This window comes from Podarcis erhardii (assembly GCF_964252035.2).
Source record: "Podarcis erhardii genome assembly, chromosome: 11".
NCBI lineage: Eukaryota > Metazoa > Chordata > Lepidosauria > Squamata > Lacertidae > Podarcis > Podarcis erhardii.
Genome location: NC_138501.1, coordinates 13959632 through 13976795, shown reverse-complemented (window position 1 = coordinate 13976795; position 17164 = coordinate 13959632). Strand labels below are relative to the sequence as shown.

At 42.9% G+C, this 17164-nt stretch overlaps 1 protein-coding gene across 1 annotated transcript in view; it reads right to left on the bottom strand.

The window, feature by feature from the left end:
- FBN2 (fibrillin 2) overlaps positions 1–17164 on the bottom strand; it is a 138224-nt gene that overhangs the window by 109037 nt on the left and 12023 nt on the right. Inside the window, exon 5 of the mRNA XM_081880295.1 lies at positions 14943–15038. Coding sequence (XP_081736421.1) covers positions 14943–15038 — 96 coding nt within the window. The remainder of the gene's footprint in view (positions 1–14942; positions 15039–17164) is intronic.

Here is a 17164-nt window from a genome sequence, read left to right as displayed (position 1 = left end):
CAGTGGGGAATATACCTGAAGAGGCTGAGGTAGATGACAGAACACAGCCCAGTTTACTAGTTGATCAGGTGAAGATTAGGTGACTTGTTAGGTCTGGGAGGTTTGTGGTCACTCAGCTTGATTAAGCTCAGATCAGGTGATGATCACACGCTTTGTTAAGGAGAGAGATGGCCTCTAGGACTTCCGGGTTGATGCGATCGGTGTAATGGCGGATTCCCTCCGAGCTCCGGAGGGAATCGGCTCCTCTGAGGACGGGTCTTGCCGCGACGGCGACGCGGGGACCCTTAGAAACCACAGGTGCAGATACCTGTGGACCTGGTGACTCGGTGGGCACCTTAAGCGCCCCCCTTGACAGTCGAAGAGCCTTTTTAAAGGCTGCGGAGAAGGTACGGGGGGAGGCGCGGTGCTGAGAGTAAACCGCTACCTCAGTGGAGTGAAGCCGCAAGCCATTCACCGGAGAGCGTCAACTTTCTACCTGAAAATTCGATTGGATACAAACACCCCGTGAGTAGAAGAAAATTTGGACTTTAAAAAAAAAAAAATCGTTATTTTTAAATCGGGCAAACGGGGGGATGTGCTAAAGGGAAGTCCGCACCCCCCCTTCATACAGGCAATTGGAAGCAAGGAGCGAAAATCTAAGATCGGAAAAAAGATTTTATGATTACGGAAACTGGTAAGAGACTTTAATAACTTTTAAGAACAAGTTTTATCTTGTCAAGTTGTGCTGGAGGGAAGAGACGAACTTTGGAAACTTTTGTGACCCCCCCCCCCCCTTGGACCTGGGAGCGTCCTGCACCAATCTAGCCTTAAGGAATCAGAGTTTGACAGCTGTCAACTGAGCTGTCAAACAGCTGAACAAAGGACAAAACTGTATTACTATATATCTCTTTGGTTTAAAGGTGTTACATATAAACAGACGTGATTTGAAACAAAGTAAATAAACAATAGGGTAAAGGATTGCTGGTGTAGAACTTTGAACAATGGCAATCCCCCTAGGGGAAACCAGTGACATTACAATGGCTGCAGAAGGAAAATTACTAGCACAAATAGAGAGAGCCTCTTTTCTCGTGGGAATCTTACAAGAACAATACACGACCTTGATTTTCAAAACAAACAATCTTGCTGATGGAACTAGAGACTTGTTCTTGAGAGACTCTGTAGCTCAACCAAATATGACATCTTTGGAGGGGGTGAAGGAGGAAGTTGGAGAAGAGAAAGTGTGGAAACCTATGTTGCCAGAGAACAAAGAAACCTTTTGGATTACAAAGTATGAAGACATGAGACTGAGGAGAAAAGTGAAGGAGGAAGCCCTTGGAAACTGTGGAATTATGAAAATTAAAGGAGTAAAGAAATATAACTGGGACTTCCTCCTCTTTTCTGGCCTTTATTATCTGCAACCTGGAGGACTTTTGGTAGAACCCTGGCAACAAGTTTTCTCAATTAGGTTTGAATTGGGAGAAGAGGAAGTAACTGTAACAGACACCCTTCGAGACCTGGAAACCAGCAAAAAGGAATATCAACAGAAAAACCGGAGAGAGACTGAAATAGACTTGAGGGCTGGAGATGTGAGGAATCCTGGCTAGGAATTTTATGGAAGGATAACTACCTGGGAAGGGACAGATACCCGGGCAGGGAGGGAGGGGGGAAAACAGATTCTTGAAAAACTTTATGATTTTTTGTTATTGTAAATTTGATTTATACTTTAATATAAAAAAAGGGGAGATTGGTATAAAAATTTTGATTGATCTTAGAAAAAAGGATTTATTGCATATAAGAAGATAGGGTAATAATATGGGGTTTAATAAGATGAACTAAGTTGGAGAATAATGAGATTAAGTTTAGAGAGAGGAATAAGAATTTGCTGAATTAAATGGGGGAAGTGGGATGTATGTGGGGGGGTGGGGGGAAGTCATATGTGTTGTTTGTTGTTAAAAATTTTGAAAACCCAATAAAAATTTATTTTAAAAAAAAAAAAAAGAGAGAGATGGCCTCTTCTCCCTTGCAAATTGCCCTGATCAAAGGACAATTTGCACCTGGAGAGGGAAAGGAGGAAAGGTGTGCTTAACTTTCCCCCAACCATGGGGAAAACTAGCTAACTAAAATTCTTTCTCTTTCACACACACACACACACACACACACACACACTTTTACCCTGCCAGCGTTCTCAACATGTGCCAATTTAAAAAATGTGGGTTCGGGACACCCTGATGCTACAGTAAAGGCAACTGCTGGGGAAGATTCATGGGAAAACAACTGGCACACTTTCTTGCCCATTCTCCAGCACTAATTATTCCTTCCCAAAGGTGCCTTGCAATGAAGAAAGGTGTGCAACAATGCCATTACACACAGCTATAATGCAACAAAGCCAGAAATTGCCCCTTCATTTCAGCAAAAGAAATGGCGAGCCTGCAGGTTACATTAAAGTTTTGTATTCAGTCGCTTAATGTCCAAGCCTCTTGCAATATAGGCCACTATAAAAAAACCTGTATTGTATAACAAAACACCACCTTTATCCAGAGAACACAGAGCAGTTTAAAGTATAAAATACAAAATACATGATAACACCACCCCCTCCGGCCCAATAACCCCACCGCAGCACCCAAAGGCTTGCATGATAGACAAGACATGGTGAATAATGATGCTGAAACCAGCAACAGACAAGCCCTGGTTGAAATACATAAAATTTCTTTATGTATCAACAAGTCAGAGAGGATTCAATGAACTGTTTGGAAAACAGGTCGTACAAGGACAGGCTAAATGTCTAAGGAAAAAATGAATATAGCTAAGATTCAAATAAAAGTACCATCCTAAATATATCAAATAAGAGTATGCATTTCTTTACCTGGGTAACTAAAGGAGGGGTTTTAAAAGCTGGTTTCAAATGTAGCAAATTTATGCCCAGACTGGAAAAGGTTCCTTATAAAAACAGATGCCCATGCTCTTGCAGCTTTCCATCTGGATTCTGCCCCCACACCAGGATTCGATTTAGTTCAGTGTGGCATAGTACCCCTGCTATAAACCTTTTGGTGAGATGCTTGATCTCCCTACTGGAAACGTATTCATGCTGGCACAGGGACAGCCAACATGCTTGTGTAGCTTGCAATTTTGTGCCGCAATGGTGAGCAAAGATGGGACATTATCACAAGGCTGTCGGCCTGTTTTGCATGTTCATGATATCTGCCCAATTGCAGTGTTTGTATCAGTCTAAATAACTTTTGCTTTGTTCCGCACGCTGCCGCCTATGTCTGGAGAGGCCCACTACTAAATGTTGGAAGTCCAGCAGGGATTCTTATTAAATCTTTATTCTATGCTCTGAGAGTCAGAATAGCTTCTTTCACACAGAAGAACAAACTGTGTATGTAAAAGTTGAAGGAACCGCCGCCCCTAACTTCTGGACTTTAAGCAGAAATCAGTAGTTACTTTGTTTTGTTTGGGCTATACACCCTGCTCATCTTCCTCCTATCGCAATTATTTCACTAATTACAGAGCAATTCAAAGCCCCCTTGCGACGGATGTGTAGGTGTATGTTGGATTGACCCTAGGTGTCCCTCTGTCTTTTTCCGCCAGCCTCCCCCTGCCCACTACCTGCAAAGTAGTGCCAATGCGACTCTACTAGAGCAGAGCACCTTCATGAAGCCAGGCAAAGTTCTGCCAACAGGATCTCTACTGGGTGGCAGCCAGCAAAAAGTACAGTAGCAGGGCTTTCCCGGAAGAAGCTGATCAGGGCTGAGATCTGTTAGATTCTAAGCCTGCCCCACTGCCATCATATAATGGAATTGGCACTGCCTGCCTTCTGCCCTGGCTTTTGGAATGGCAAAGCTGCAGTGGTAGTTCCATCACGCCATTAAGGTACTGCCGAGCTAGGAGGGAGTATGAGAGCCAGTGTGGTGTAGTGGTTAAGACTCGTAATCTGGTGAACTGGACTCGCGTCTCCGTTCCTCCACATGCAGCTGCTGGGTGACCTTGGGCCAGTCACACTTCTCTGAAGTCTCCCAGCCCCACTCACCTCACAGAGTGCTTGTTGTGGGGCAGGAAGGGAAGGGAGAATGTTAGCCGCTTTGAGACTCCTTCGGGTAGTGATAAAGCGGGATATCAAATCCAAGCTTTTCTTCTCCTCTTTGCAGTGGTTCCCAAACTTGGGACTCCATCTGTTTTTGGACTTCCCATCATCCCTGACCACTGGTCTTGCTAAGCTAGGGGTGATGGGGCCTGTAGTCCAAAAACATCTGGAGACCCAAGCTTGGGAAACCATGGTTTTTAAAGGAAGACTTGCATCAGCCAATGCCTATAGGATTTTTAATATTTTCATGCCACTTTTCCTTTGGGATGCTCAAAGACGTTTACATGAAGTTGAGTAGGAGATTGTCCATCAACTTGGCTCTCTGGGCTGTAACAAAAGTATCCATATCATGCTATGATCAAACCATGCTATGGATCAGCTCCACTCTAAGGGACAACCACTTCCTAAGAATGCCTGATACCACAGTGGGGTGCTTTTAATTTTCCTTTTAGAATTATCTTCCAACTCATTAATTTCTATGTTAAGGCTGAGGGATTTCACAAGTCCCAACACATGGTGATGTATTCATGATGGTATCCTGGACACGTCACCAGTGTATCAGGCCTACAAGTCCACAATTACATGGATCTGAAATATTTCCGTAGACACATATCCCCGGTGGCATTTCAAACCAACCTATGCAAGGCTGATAAAATGATTTATTGCCATGGTGCATAGGAAAACAACCTGGCACATTGCTGAAGGCATTCCACGCTTAGGCTGACGACACTTTTTTCCCTTATACCTAATTAAATTAAACGTAAAATTAACATAAACAAAAATTAACTTCATATTTTCCTTGTGCGCAGACAAGTGTCATGTTAGGAGTTTCACAATTTGTTTTTGCCCCGCTGTTGCTATGGGAACAAATCTATCAAAAGGCACTGATGGAACACATGTTACAAATTATAGCTTGCTTAGCAAATCTTATGCCTTGATGAGAGTAGGTAACCTACTTTTCACATGTAGTGGCTACGTTTTTCTCTGTCTCTGAAAACCGTCATCTCCAGGAATGGAATGGCTTAGGACATGGAGAATGACAAAATGGCTATAATAAAACAATTATCCATCTCTCTGTATGTACACACATATATTTACGCCTACCTTATGGTACTGTTTCAGCATCTTTCATTTGTATTTTAAAACAACAGCCAGATCCTAAGACTGGATGTAACAAAAGTTACATCAATGCAATGTCACAAAACTTACGCTAAGCTCCAAAACACACAAGCTAGGAAGTAAGCCTCATTGAGCACAATTGAATTAACTTCTGAGTAAACCCAAATAAGATTGTGCTGCAGATCTTATATCAGCAATGTTAGGCTGGCATGGCACTAATGCAAATATTTGGGCTCAGCAGATAAAAGCATTTCCATAGTTTGTTCACCCCCACAAGGCCCCCTTCATTGCTCAGATGGCTTGCAACAATGAATAATTACAACAGAATAAAATATACTAAAATACCAAAAAAGAATTCAAGAAAAATACATAAACTACATAAAATTTAAAAACCATTTTAAAGCAGAGCTAGAGATCATGAGTAAAAAGTGCCCATGCTTCATGGGGTAAGATGGTGCAGCCACTGAAAAGGTCCCAGCTTTTGGCATCATCAACCAGGCCTCTACTCTAGGTGGGGCAAGAAATGGGTTTCCATTCTAGGTAGGGGACAGAGAGCCCAATACTTAGTGAAGCAATCATAGTATCACTTCAGCAAACACCCTGATTTAGCCCTCATTCCACTAACCCACAAATCAGACTTTTATAGGGTTCAAGTAAATCATGCCTTTGTGTTCCCAAGTACGTGTTTCATTTCTGTATATAATTCTTCAAAATATAAGCATCTGCCAATATGCTTTATGTTCTGGCCTACTGTTGTACAAAACAGACTATTAAAACGTCAAACTGTGCAGAAGCTGCAAATAAATACATTAATGATCATCTCAGACATTTTATTCCAATAGTTTAATGGTCATTAATGAAAAACCTATTCTTTTTAAAATAATGCATCACAGCCAAAACAAAGAGGTTGCCATGAGGCTTTAGCTGTTTACATTAGATAGTCATGTACTGATTTAGACAAGATAAAAATAAAAAGCATTTTTACAATGTTATCTAGCAAGCTGGGAATAATACAGTGCATGTGGGAAATGAGAGCCAGTCTCTTCAGTTGGGGGAGGATAATAAAAGTGGTCATTTTCCCTAGAAAATTAACTATGCTTAGAATAAGATAAGTCTCACAAATGAAAGATCAAATGCTTTTCTGCAACCCTCTACTCAATTCATGCTGGGACTGATATATGCCACCACTGCACCATTTCATATTTTCTAATTGTGTGCTTTCTCTTCCATCTAGGCTGAGTAGATATGGAATTTGACAGGCGTTCCACTGCCATAGTAGCAGAACATCTCTGAATCCAGGGTTAAGATTGCTAACTTAATCTAGCTGCTCCCAATACTCACTGGGAGTGGTCGCCGAGACCATATAACACCAGTCCTGAAAGACCTACATCGGCTCCCAGTACGTTTCTGAGCACAATTCAAAGTGTTGGTGCTGACCTTCCAAGCCCTAAACGGCCTCAGCCCAGCATACCTGAAGGAGTATCTCCACCTCCATCGTTCAGCCCGGACACTGAGATCCAGCGCTGAGGGTCTTCTGGTGGTTCCCTCGCTGCAAGAAGTGAGGTTACAGGGAACCAGGCAGAGGGCCTTCTCGGCAGTGGCACCTGCCCTGTGGAACGCCCTCCCTTCAGATGTCAAGGAAATAAACAACTATCTGACTTTTAAAAGACATCTAAAGGCAGCTCTGTTTAGAGAAGTTTTTAATGTTTAATGCTGTATTATGTTTTTTAATATTGTGTTGGAAGCCACCCAGAGTGGCTGGGGAAACAGAGTAATAATAATAATTGCTTGAGCTCCCACATGCATGCTAAGTAGTAACCTTGACTTCAGTTTAATGCTTGTGTAAAACAAAGAACATAGGAAACTGCCTTATAAGAAGTCAGATCACTGGTCCATCTAGGTTGGTATTGTCTGCACTGATGGGCAGCAGCTCTCCAGACTGGGGACATTCAAAGCCCTACTGGAGATGCCAGAAACTGAACCTTGGATGTTGTGCCAGCCCTCCCCCTTCATCCCTTCAGTTCTGGAGAAGGTGCTTTGAAAGCAAAACAACCCAGGTTCAATTCCCCTGTCTGAAATGCTGAAGAGCTGCTGCCAGCCAGTGTAGGAAACAGTGAGGCAGGTGGACCAACAGGAGCAACCAGTGTGAGGTGGGGTAGCAATAGAAACCACACTCCAACACAGGCTTTGCACACAGAGGAACTGCAGAGGCAGCAAGTAACAAAAAACACTTAATAATAATAATAATAACAGATTTTATTTATACCCCGCCTTCCCCAGCCAAGGCCGGGCTCAGGGCGGCTAACAAGCAATACTAAAAACAAGTTGAATGAATACAACTTAAAAACAAGATTAAAATACAACATTGAAACATTAAAATGCAGCCTCATCAGAGGAGGAGAAAGGAAAAAAGAAAGGGGGGGTGTCAAATTGAATCCAAGCCAAAGGCCAGGCAGAACAACTCTGTCTTACAGGCCCTGCGGAAAGAAATCAGATCCTGCAGGGCCCTGGTCTCATGAGGCAGTGTGTTCCATCAGGCCGGAGCCAGAGTTGAAAAAGCCCTGGCTCTGGTTGAGGCTAATCTAACTTCCTTGGGGCCCGGGACCTCTAGGTTCCCTCTAGGCGGTCCCGTAGGTATGAGGGTCCTAAGCCGTGAAGGGCTTTAAAGGTCAAAACCAGCACCTTAAATCTGACCCTGTACTCCACCAGGAGCCAGTGCAGCTGGAAAAGCACTGGGTGAATATGCTCCCATAGCAGAGACCCCGTGAGGAGCATTGCTGCTGCATTCTGCACCCGCTGGAGTTTCTGGGACAGCTTCAAGGGCAGCCCCGTTTAGAGCGAATTACAGTAGTCAAGCCTGGAGGTGACCATCACATGGATCACTGTGGCCAGGTCGGAGCGGGAAAGGTAAGGGACCAACTGCTTGATGCAGCAAAGGTGGAAAAATGTCGCCTTGGCTGTTGCTGTAACCTGCACCTCCATGGAAAGGGAGGCGTCACAGATTACACCCAAACTCTTAACGGAAGGCAATGGCACTAATTGGGGCCCCGCAATTGAGCAGTGCAGCAGTAGAGGAAAATCTTGAAGGGCTCGGGTTTTGTTTTGTTTTCAAAACAAGTGTGCTACAAATGCACAAAGGAAATTAAAAACATAAAATTTTTTGCCTTACTACTTATGGGCATAGCCTTCATACACAGCAGTTATTAAGGAGAATTTAAATATGGCTATTAAAATGGATCCTACAATGCACCGTTTGAATAGAGCAATCAGTCAATAATAGCAGGGCAGTCAAATGGAATATTGGATTCATACAGGATAAGCCGTAACAGCATTTCAGGCTTGCAGTCCGTTCCAGCACAGAAGAGAGTTATTTCCCATAAAAACAAGGCATGCCCAACCTATGCATGTCAGATTTTTAGACTGGAAAATTTCTCTCTCATTATTACTTTTGATTATTTTCAGATGTTTTTTGGTTTAGAGGGAAGCCTTTCCCCCCAACTTTCCATGTACTGCTTTCATTGTGCTAGCTGATCATTGCTGGTGCAAACAGACAAGCGGGATCGCCACAGGTGGCACAGCAAACTATGGCGCACAGCCAGAAGCAGCAGCCAAGCCAAGCCACTTCCCAAACTGGGAGGGAAGATAATGGACTTCCCCCAAACTGGGAGGGAAAGGTAACCCAGAAAAGGAGGAGAATGGAGGATAAAAATCAACGCCAAAGCAAACAAAGAACAGACTTGTTTCTTCTCAGGGATAGTTTATATGGAAGGCAAGATGCTTGGAAGCCTCCGTGTACATAGAAAGCTACTGGGAACAGATGCTGCATTCAGCTCCATAGAAAGTGTGCAGTTCCAGTGCAACACTAGGCCAAATTCACCACCACAAACCTAGCCACAGAATGACCACTGCCCACATTAAATGGGGGGCACCCTTTGCATGGTCGCGGGCAGCCCACTGAACCCTATGCGGCACCATTAACACAGGCTTGGCTTCACCTTCCCCAGGTGGGATACCTGGAGGTCTCCGCCTACCTTAGCCAGTTGCTTAATTCCGCCTGGGGAGGCGTTGCCAAGGTGATCAGGCCAGGTGGGGGGAGGGACCACCCTGCCCACCCAATAGGGGGAGGATCTTACCTGGGAATCATCAGTTGGCTCCAGAGCTTCTCCCACCCTACCCACCCTCGTTAAGACTTCTTTTGCAAGGTTAACCTTTTCTCCACAGGTACGCAGGCGCTGCTACGTCAAGGTCACTGTTGAAGGAATTCTCCTGCATTGGCAGGTTTGCCTTTGCCGTAGCAAAACGTCACAACTTTGGCGGTATCAGGCCTTAGGCGGAATCCTTTAGTTTATCTTCCCTAAATTGGGGGTGGGCGTGTAGTGGTGACTCACACCACCCTTCTCTTTGCGGCGGCGATACCAGGGTTCCCCATTAAAGGGGTTGTCTTGATGGGAGGCTTTGGCCGTATGCCAAGAGATTGTCATTGCTCTCCCCTGCGACGGCGACATAACGGGGGCGGGCTCTCTCTGCTTGAACATATGTTCTCCAGAGCCACCCCACCCCCACACTCTGGATAACCCTGATGTTCCCCAGATCCCCGGCGATGAACTGGAAGGGATAAACGCCCAATGCCTGAGCCAAGGTCTACCCACATCTGAAACATAATAAAGTTGTGACCAATTTTAATCCCATAGCACATTGTCTTGAGTCATTATTCCACACGGGGGCAGCCCAGGGTTTGGGGGGACTCTGCCTGTCCATGCAATGGCAATAAGAATCCCTCTAAATCTCCCCAGAAGGGCATGCAGCTTTACAAGCCCCCCAAGGCCCAAGCAGTACACTCAGTTTGTACCTGGTACCCCCAGAGTTGTCTTGTGGCAACATAGGCAATTGCAGGATCTGTTAGTCTTTGAGGTGCCACAAATTGCTTAATTGTTTTGGTCAAGATGGGCTGGTTTTGTTGGTTTTTGGAATATGAGGTATGGAAATGTTAAGGCTCAAAAGAAACCTGTTTCTGTAAAAAAAAATATAATTTATGAAGATATAAAAAGTTGCCTTGATGCTTTTTTAAGCTGTCCTGCCAATGAAGAACTAGATATACGTCATTTAAATAATGAAATGCAAGTTATCATAATATGAAAATGGCCATAAATGCACAAAAGTAGCACAATGGCATATTATGTTGCAACTAGGAGTGAGGGAGAAAGTCTGTTCACACATAAAGATGAATCTACCTAATTTGCATTTCCTGAAACCACCGGTATATGAGAACTAAAACGCAGGCATGATGTCAAATCCACACTTTGAATGTTGCAATGCAGTTCTCCAACCAAGTAATCTGTACAAAAATGCATATGCTATGTAAAGTTTTCATAACAATGCATGTCTTAGTGAAAATAATGTACAAAAATGCATTATACTAAGTAAAACACCACTAAAATGTACAGATTATGAGAAATTCACAGTAAAATGCTGGTGAATTTTCATAAGGGGAAAAAAATCACAAATTGATTTAGCAATGTGGTGATCTGAACTTATGACTGGAAAAGAGAGAAACAGATACTGAAATTGACAAGATTTTCTCATCCCTAGTTGTAACCTGGAAAGTTCTATCCTTATCTCTTTGTAGGCTGTGTATAAGGCTGGGGTAAGGTAAAGGTAAAGGTACCCCTGCCCATACGGGCCAGTCTTGACAGACTCTGGGGTTCTGCACCCATCTCACTCAAGAGGCCGGGGGCCAGCGCTGTCCGGAGACACTTCCGGGTCACGTGGCCAGCGTGACAAAGCTGCATCTGGCGAGCCAGCGCAGCACACGGAAACGCCGTTTACCTTCCTGCCAGTAAGCGGTCCCTATTTATCTACTTGCACCCGGGGGTGCTTTCGAACTGCTAGGTTGGCAGGCGCTGGGACCGAGCAGCGGGAGCGCACCACGCCGCGGGGATTCGAACCGCCGACCTTTCGATCGGCAAGCCCTAGGCGCTGAGGCTTTTACCCACAGTGCCACCCGCATCCCATCCGCCACCCGCTGGGGTGCCTCCTTGTAATTATTTACTTTTCTTTTAGGCACATATACACACACACATATAAGAAAGGAATGTAACAATGTAATTACGACTATTTACCTATCCTAGCCAACTTTAAATATGCTACTGGATAGATAGACAGACAGATAGATATAATACAGATGTGAATATATACATTCCAGTAAATACTGCTGAATAAATAGTATTACGTACTATAGTGTTATGTGCTGCAAGAATCTTTAAAGCATGAATTTACTTCTAACATAAAAACTTTTTACTTTTTATATAATTTAAACATAAATTCATCTCACAACTTTTGAAAATTTCATGACTATTACAATCCTTCTCTATTCTCCAAATTCAAGTCTAAAACTATTATTATTATTATTATTATTATTATTAAGATATCCAAAGCATACAAAATATTATTAAGCCAAAATAGCGGTGTTTGCCTGCTTGCACAATGGAAATCCACTTTGCAGAGTTAGACTTCTGGTTTCTCTTAACCCTGCTCAGCCTCATGCTTACCTTCAAAATTTGGCCCAGAAGGTTCTCCAAGCCGCTGAAGCAAATTTTGGAGGCCAAGCCGCTGAAGCACATTTTGGAGGGATAAAGATGCCTGCTCATGTTAGAGCTCACCCATAATTCACAGTATAGTAATACGGATCTTTGTCTTTATTTGTTTGGTTATCATTATATCACCTAGTCAAAAGGGTTGAATAGCTCTCCCAATTTTTTTGGGGGGGGGGCTAAAGATGGAAGAATTAATCAAAAAACGCCTTCTCCCTTTTGCTAGCCTTCTATGAATGGGAGGGGCCCTTCCCTTCACTGATGGTTATTTTATTATTCTGGTAAATATCAGTTGTATCTGATCAAGTCATATTCAGAAGAGCCCCCCTGAAAACAATGGGCTTGTTAAAAAATTACTATCTTGAAACCACTGATTCCTGAAGGAGCGTCTCCACCCCCATCATTCTGCCTGGACACTGAGGTCCAGCGCCGAGGGCCTTCTGGCAGTTCCCTCGCTGTGAGTAGCAAAGCTACAGGGAACCAAGCAGAGGGCCTTCTCAGTAGTGGCGCCTGCCCTGTGGAACGCCCTCCCACCAGATGTCAAAGAGAACAACAACTACCAGACTTTTAGAAGACATCTGAAGGCAGCTCTGTTTAGGGAAGCTTTTAATATTTAATAGGTTATTGTATTTTAGTGTTCTGTTGGAAGCCGCCCAGAATGGCTGGGGAAACCCAGCCAGATGGGCGGGGTATAAATAAATTATTATTATTATTATTATTATTATTATTATTATTATTATTATTATTATTATTTCAATGGGTTTATTCTGGGTATGAATTATCTGCCCTTGGACTTTATGGTAATACATGGGTAAGAAATCTAATTACTAAATATAATAAAATACCACCCTCAAAAAAAAACCCCCAACATTTTTATTAATTCATATGACTACTGAAATTCACACGATCTTCATAAAATTCATATTGCATAGGAAAAAAATATATTCTGCAGTTCACAAAGAACATTCTTCTAGATTATCTGCATATCTTCAAAAACCAAGAAGCAGAGCTGGCCACAGGAAGAGTTTCCAATAAAGGATACAAAATAATAGATAGGAAAGTGTGGCTGGGAGGGTCCAAAAGAGGTTGTGCTTTCTTGCAGCCCAGCAGCAAACCTTCAAGTTAAATATACTGTAATCATGCCAGTGATTAGTTACTGCTCAGTCTCCTGTCTCCAGCCCGGAAATTAGTCTGCTAGAAACCCAGATAGCTGAACAAGCGGTCACGCTTTATCATACCACTGAGTTTGAGAGGCCAATCTGAAGGAAAGCTACATGTGTTCCATATTAGGGAGAAAATACCTAATTTAAATTACCTTAATTTACAGAACTATAAAATCTCTGTATTTAAAGTACAATAACATAAATATTAGCACGATAAATTCTTTAAGGCTGCAACCCTAAACACAATTACTAGGAAGAAAGCCCCACTGTACACAGTAGTTTACATCTGAGTAAACATGCGTAGGATTACACTGCACAAATATTAACACAATTTACCCAAGGAATCTGCAGAAACTTTAGCTATAAACTTCTAAGACTTCGAATTAAGAACTATCACTAAAATTTCAAGCTACAAAGCAGGCAAATTACCAGTACTGTTTTGCTATTTTATCATTAGGCACTTGCTGCCTCAGTACATTAAACAACAGTGATCTCTGCTCTACAAATTGTGCTGGTTATGCATTATTACTAAAGGTAAAGGACTCATGGATGGTTAATTCCAGTCAAAGGAGACTATGGGGCCGAGGGAGCCGGCATTTGTCCACAGACAGCTTTCCAGGTCATGTGACCAGCAAGGCTAAACCGCTTCTGGAGCAACGGGACACCATGACAGAAGCCAGAGCTCACAGAAATGATGTTTACCTTCCCGCGACAGAGGTACCTATTTAACTACTTGCACTGGTGTGCTTTCGAACTGCTAGGTTGGCAGGAGCTGGGACAGAGCAACAGGAGCTCACCCCATCGCGCGAATTCGAACCGCTGACCTTCCAATCAGCAAGCCCAAGATGTTCAGTGGTTTAGACCACAGCGCCACCCGCATCCCCCTTGTGGCATGGAGCCTCTGACAAGAACCTGAGGAAGTACAGGCTGTGGCATTAAGATCCGTAGTTCCAACTCAAAAACATATTTGGCCTGAATTTATGGAGCAAATGAGGCTGTGTTGTGAAGGCAAGAGAAGTTTAGCTAACAGGTCAATATAAAGCTATAGCCACCCCACTATAAACAGTTCCCACGGGGTAGGGGTGAGGGACTAGAAGAGGCCTAGCTAATCAAATAATCATCAAGTGAATGATATATTTAAATCAGACAAAAGAAAAGGGTTTGCTGCTGAAATATTGAAAGTTAAGAAAGATCTATTACAAAGTAAGACTAAATTACTTTCCCAAATGTAGATTGTTGCTGGTTTGGGAACTGCTGGAGGAGGAGGTTAAATCTGTGATGATTCAGTGGTCTAAAGATTTCGGTTATAATATTCAGATGGCATCCTGGGGAAAGCTTTGGAGAAAGGACTTAAAATTTACTTTAGAAGAAAATTTTATGAAGATGTTCTACCGATGGTATATTACACCAAGCAAGCTGGAGGAAATGTATAAAACCAGCTCAAATCTTCACTGGAGATGTAAAGAATCAGACGGAACAATGTACCACATGTGGTGGAAATGTAAAAAGATTAAAAACTTTTGGGAAATTATCTATAATGAACTTTTAAAAATGTTCAAACTAACTTTCATCAAAAAGCCGAAAGTCTTCTTGTTAGGTATTATTGCTGCAGAAATACTGAAAGAATTAAGAAAGATATTTATGTATGCCACTACTGCGGCGAGAATGTTAAGAGCTAGATGGTGGAAGGGAGATAAAACACCAACTAAATTGGAATGGCAGGCGAAGTTATTTGAATATGTAGAATTGGCAAAGATGACAGGGAAAATTAGGAATCAAAGAAACCAAGAGTTTAACAAAGAATGGGATTTATAAATTATATTTAAAAGAAAATTGTTCTCAGATGAAATCTCTGACATGTTTTGAATAACTTCTGCAATGTTATATGCTACCAAGAATATGGACAATTAACAATAAGTTAAAAAATATGAAAACATGAAGTCACCAAGGTAATGATGGACCCACATTGATTTCATGTACATTTCCCTCCCTGCAGTTTTTAGTTCTTACCTCTTTCACATTGTGGGCCTGTGAATCCATACACACATGCGCAGCGATTGGGTCCTATGCAGCGACCACCATTCTGGCATCCATTTTCACAGACAGCTGTGTTTTGAAATAGAAAAAGGGGGGGGGGACCCATAATTACGTACTTGGTCATACTGAAAATATCCCTTTGAAGTTCTACAGAACAAATTAATAAAATGGATGCTTTTCACCATCATTATGCCCAACATGGTAATTAAGTGAAACCTGCAATAAGTCTTTAGAATAGCTTTAATAAGAAATTACCTGCTTTTATGCTCGAGATAGCGCTTGCTATAATACAACGGAGTAAGTGAGGTTTGCGGCAGAGTGTTGGGAAGAGGTAAATATGAACAGATTCTAGGAAAAGGATCTATACTAGGCTGAAATTCTATACCAAAGGGTGGGGGACAGACCCAGACGCTGAGAGCATCCTAGGAGGTACCCCATGAGTTTTTATAGTTTGGTACATACTTTTCTAGATGCATGATGAACAATGAGGTATACACACATATACAAATTCAATGGGTGCAGAGAGGAGGAACCTGTTTTTCAAGGCTGAATAAAAGATAAAGGAATACATCCTAATACCAGAAATACAATCAGTGAGCCTGTTGGGGGTTATGAAAGAATGGGAGGTGGAACCCAATATACCAGGGGTTGGCAAGGTTTGCCGATCATGGGCCAGTTCACTCCCACAGAGATCTGTGGGCCAGACTGGTGCAGTGCATCTGTGGGCCGGACTGGTGCAGTGCGACACCGGAAATTGCTTCTGCGCATGCCCAGATGCTGAAAATCGCACCTGTGCAGAAGTGATTTTCCGTGTCTGGACATGCGCAGACGCGATTTTCTGTATCTGCGCATGCGCAGAAGCAATTTCCGGTGCCGCTTGGCGTGTTGCCGTGCCAGTTTAGCACAGCGCGCGGGGGGGGTGGCTTGTTGGCCCGCACGTTGCCGACTCCTGCAATATACCAATCATAAAACTGCACAAAGAAGGTCATATGGACTGCGTTATATTACAAATACAGTGGACCTTTGGGATACGAAATTAATTCGTTCTGGGGGTCTGTGCGCACCCCAAAAAATCTGTATCCAGAGGTGCCGCTTCTGCACATGCACGCGGTGCGATAGAATGCTTCTGCACATGCGCGAGCGGCGAAACCCAGAAAAATACTTCCGGGTTTTTCGCTTTCGCAACCTGAAGTCTACATTACTAGGGTCTACAGTACACAGTTTCCAAACCAAAAAAAGAGAGTTCATAATATCTAGAGAAGGGCAGGAAACCTATAGCCCTTCAAATGTTGTTGGACTCCAACATCCATCAGCCTCAGCTAGCAAGGCCTGTGGTTAGGTATGATGGAAGCTGTAGTCACAGATTTTTCCACTTCAAGATAAAAATCTAGAATCCAGATACCATTTTCCTTACAATGGAGGAATAGTTCAACGACAGCTTGAGCAAACTGCAGCCTACCATTTCTTGCAAAAACAAAACTGTAAAACATTGCAAGGAATATTATCACTGATAATTATGTGTGAAATAATATTGCAAAACCATCTGAAATAAGTATTTCTATCATACGGCAATCAAAGCTTCAATTTGCTGGCCTGTTAAGTGAAAACAGGATCAGTTCTCCCAAAGAAATATTTCCTTTTATACCCCTAGGATTTCTGAATGGGCCTCTAAGCAAACAAGCATTTACATACAGCAGAAACCATTCCCCTCCTCTCCATATCGAGACACCCCAGGGGACATGACATTTGTCTGCAGTGCCATGATGTCTGGGAACAGAGGGACGAAAAGCACATATGTAGATAGCAGGAGGTAGCAAAGAATATGCAAACAGAAGGAATGAAGGAAAAGTTTGTGTTGACAAGATCAGAGTAAGTGTAACTTGCTGGTAGGATATAAGGAGGGGCAGTGTAATTAGGCTAACGTGCTGTGAAAATAACGCTGATGGCTTAAAATCCGTTCTGCATTTTTCAAGGCTCACTTATGAATCTGAGCATCTAGATTGCATTAGCAAACCCCATTTCACACAAAAAAGCCACATATAAATGTACCGTTTCTAAGAAGAGAGCAAGAAACTATACTGCAACATACTCCAATCTGGTACTTTCCAAATGTTACAGAACTACAACTTGCGTCACCCCTGACCACGGGTCATGCTGGCTGGGGCTAGTGGAGATTGTAGTCTAAAACATCTGGA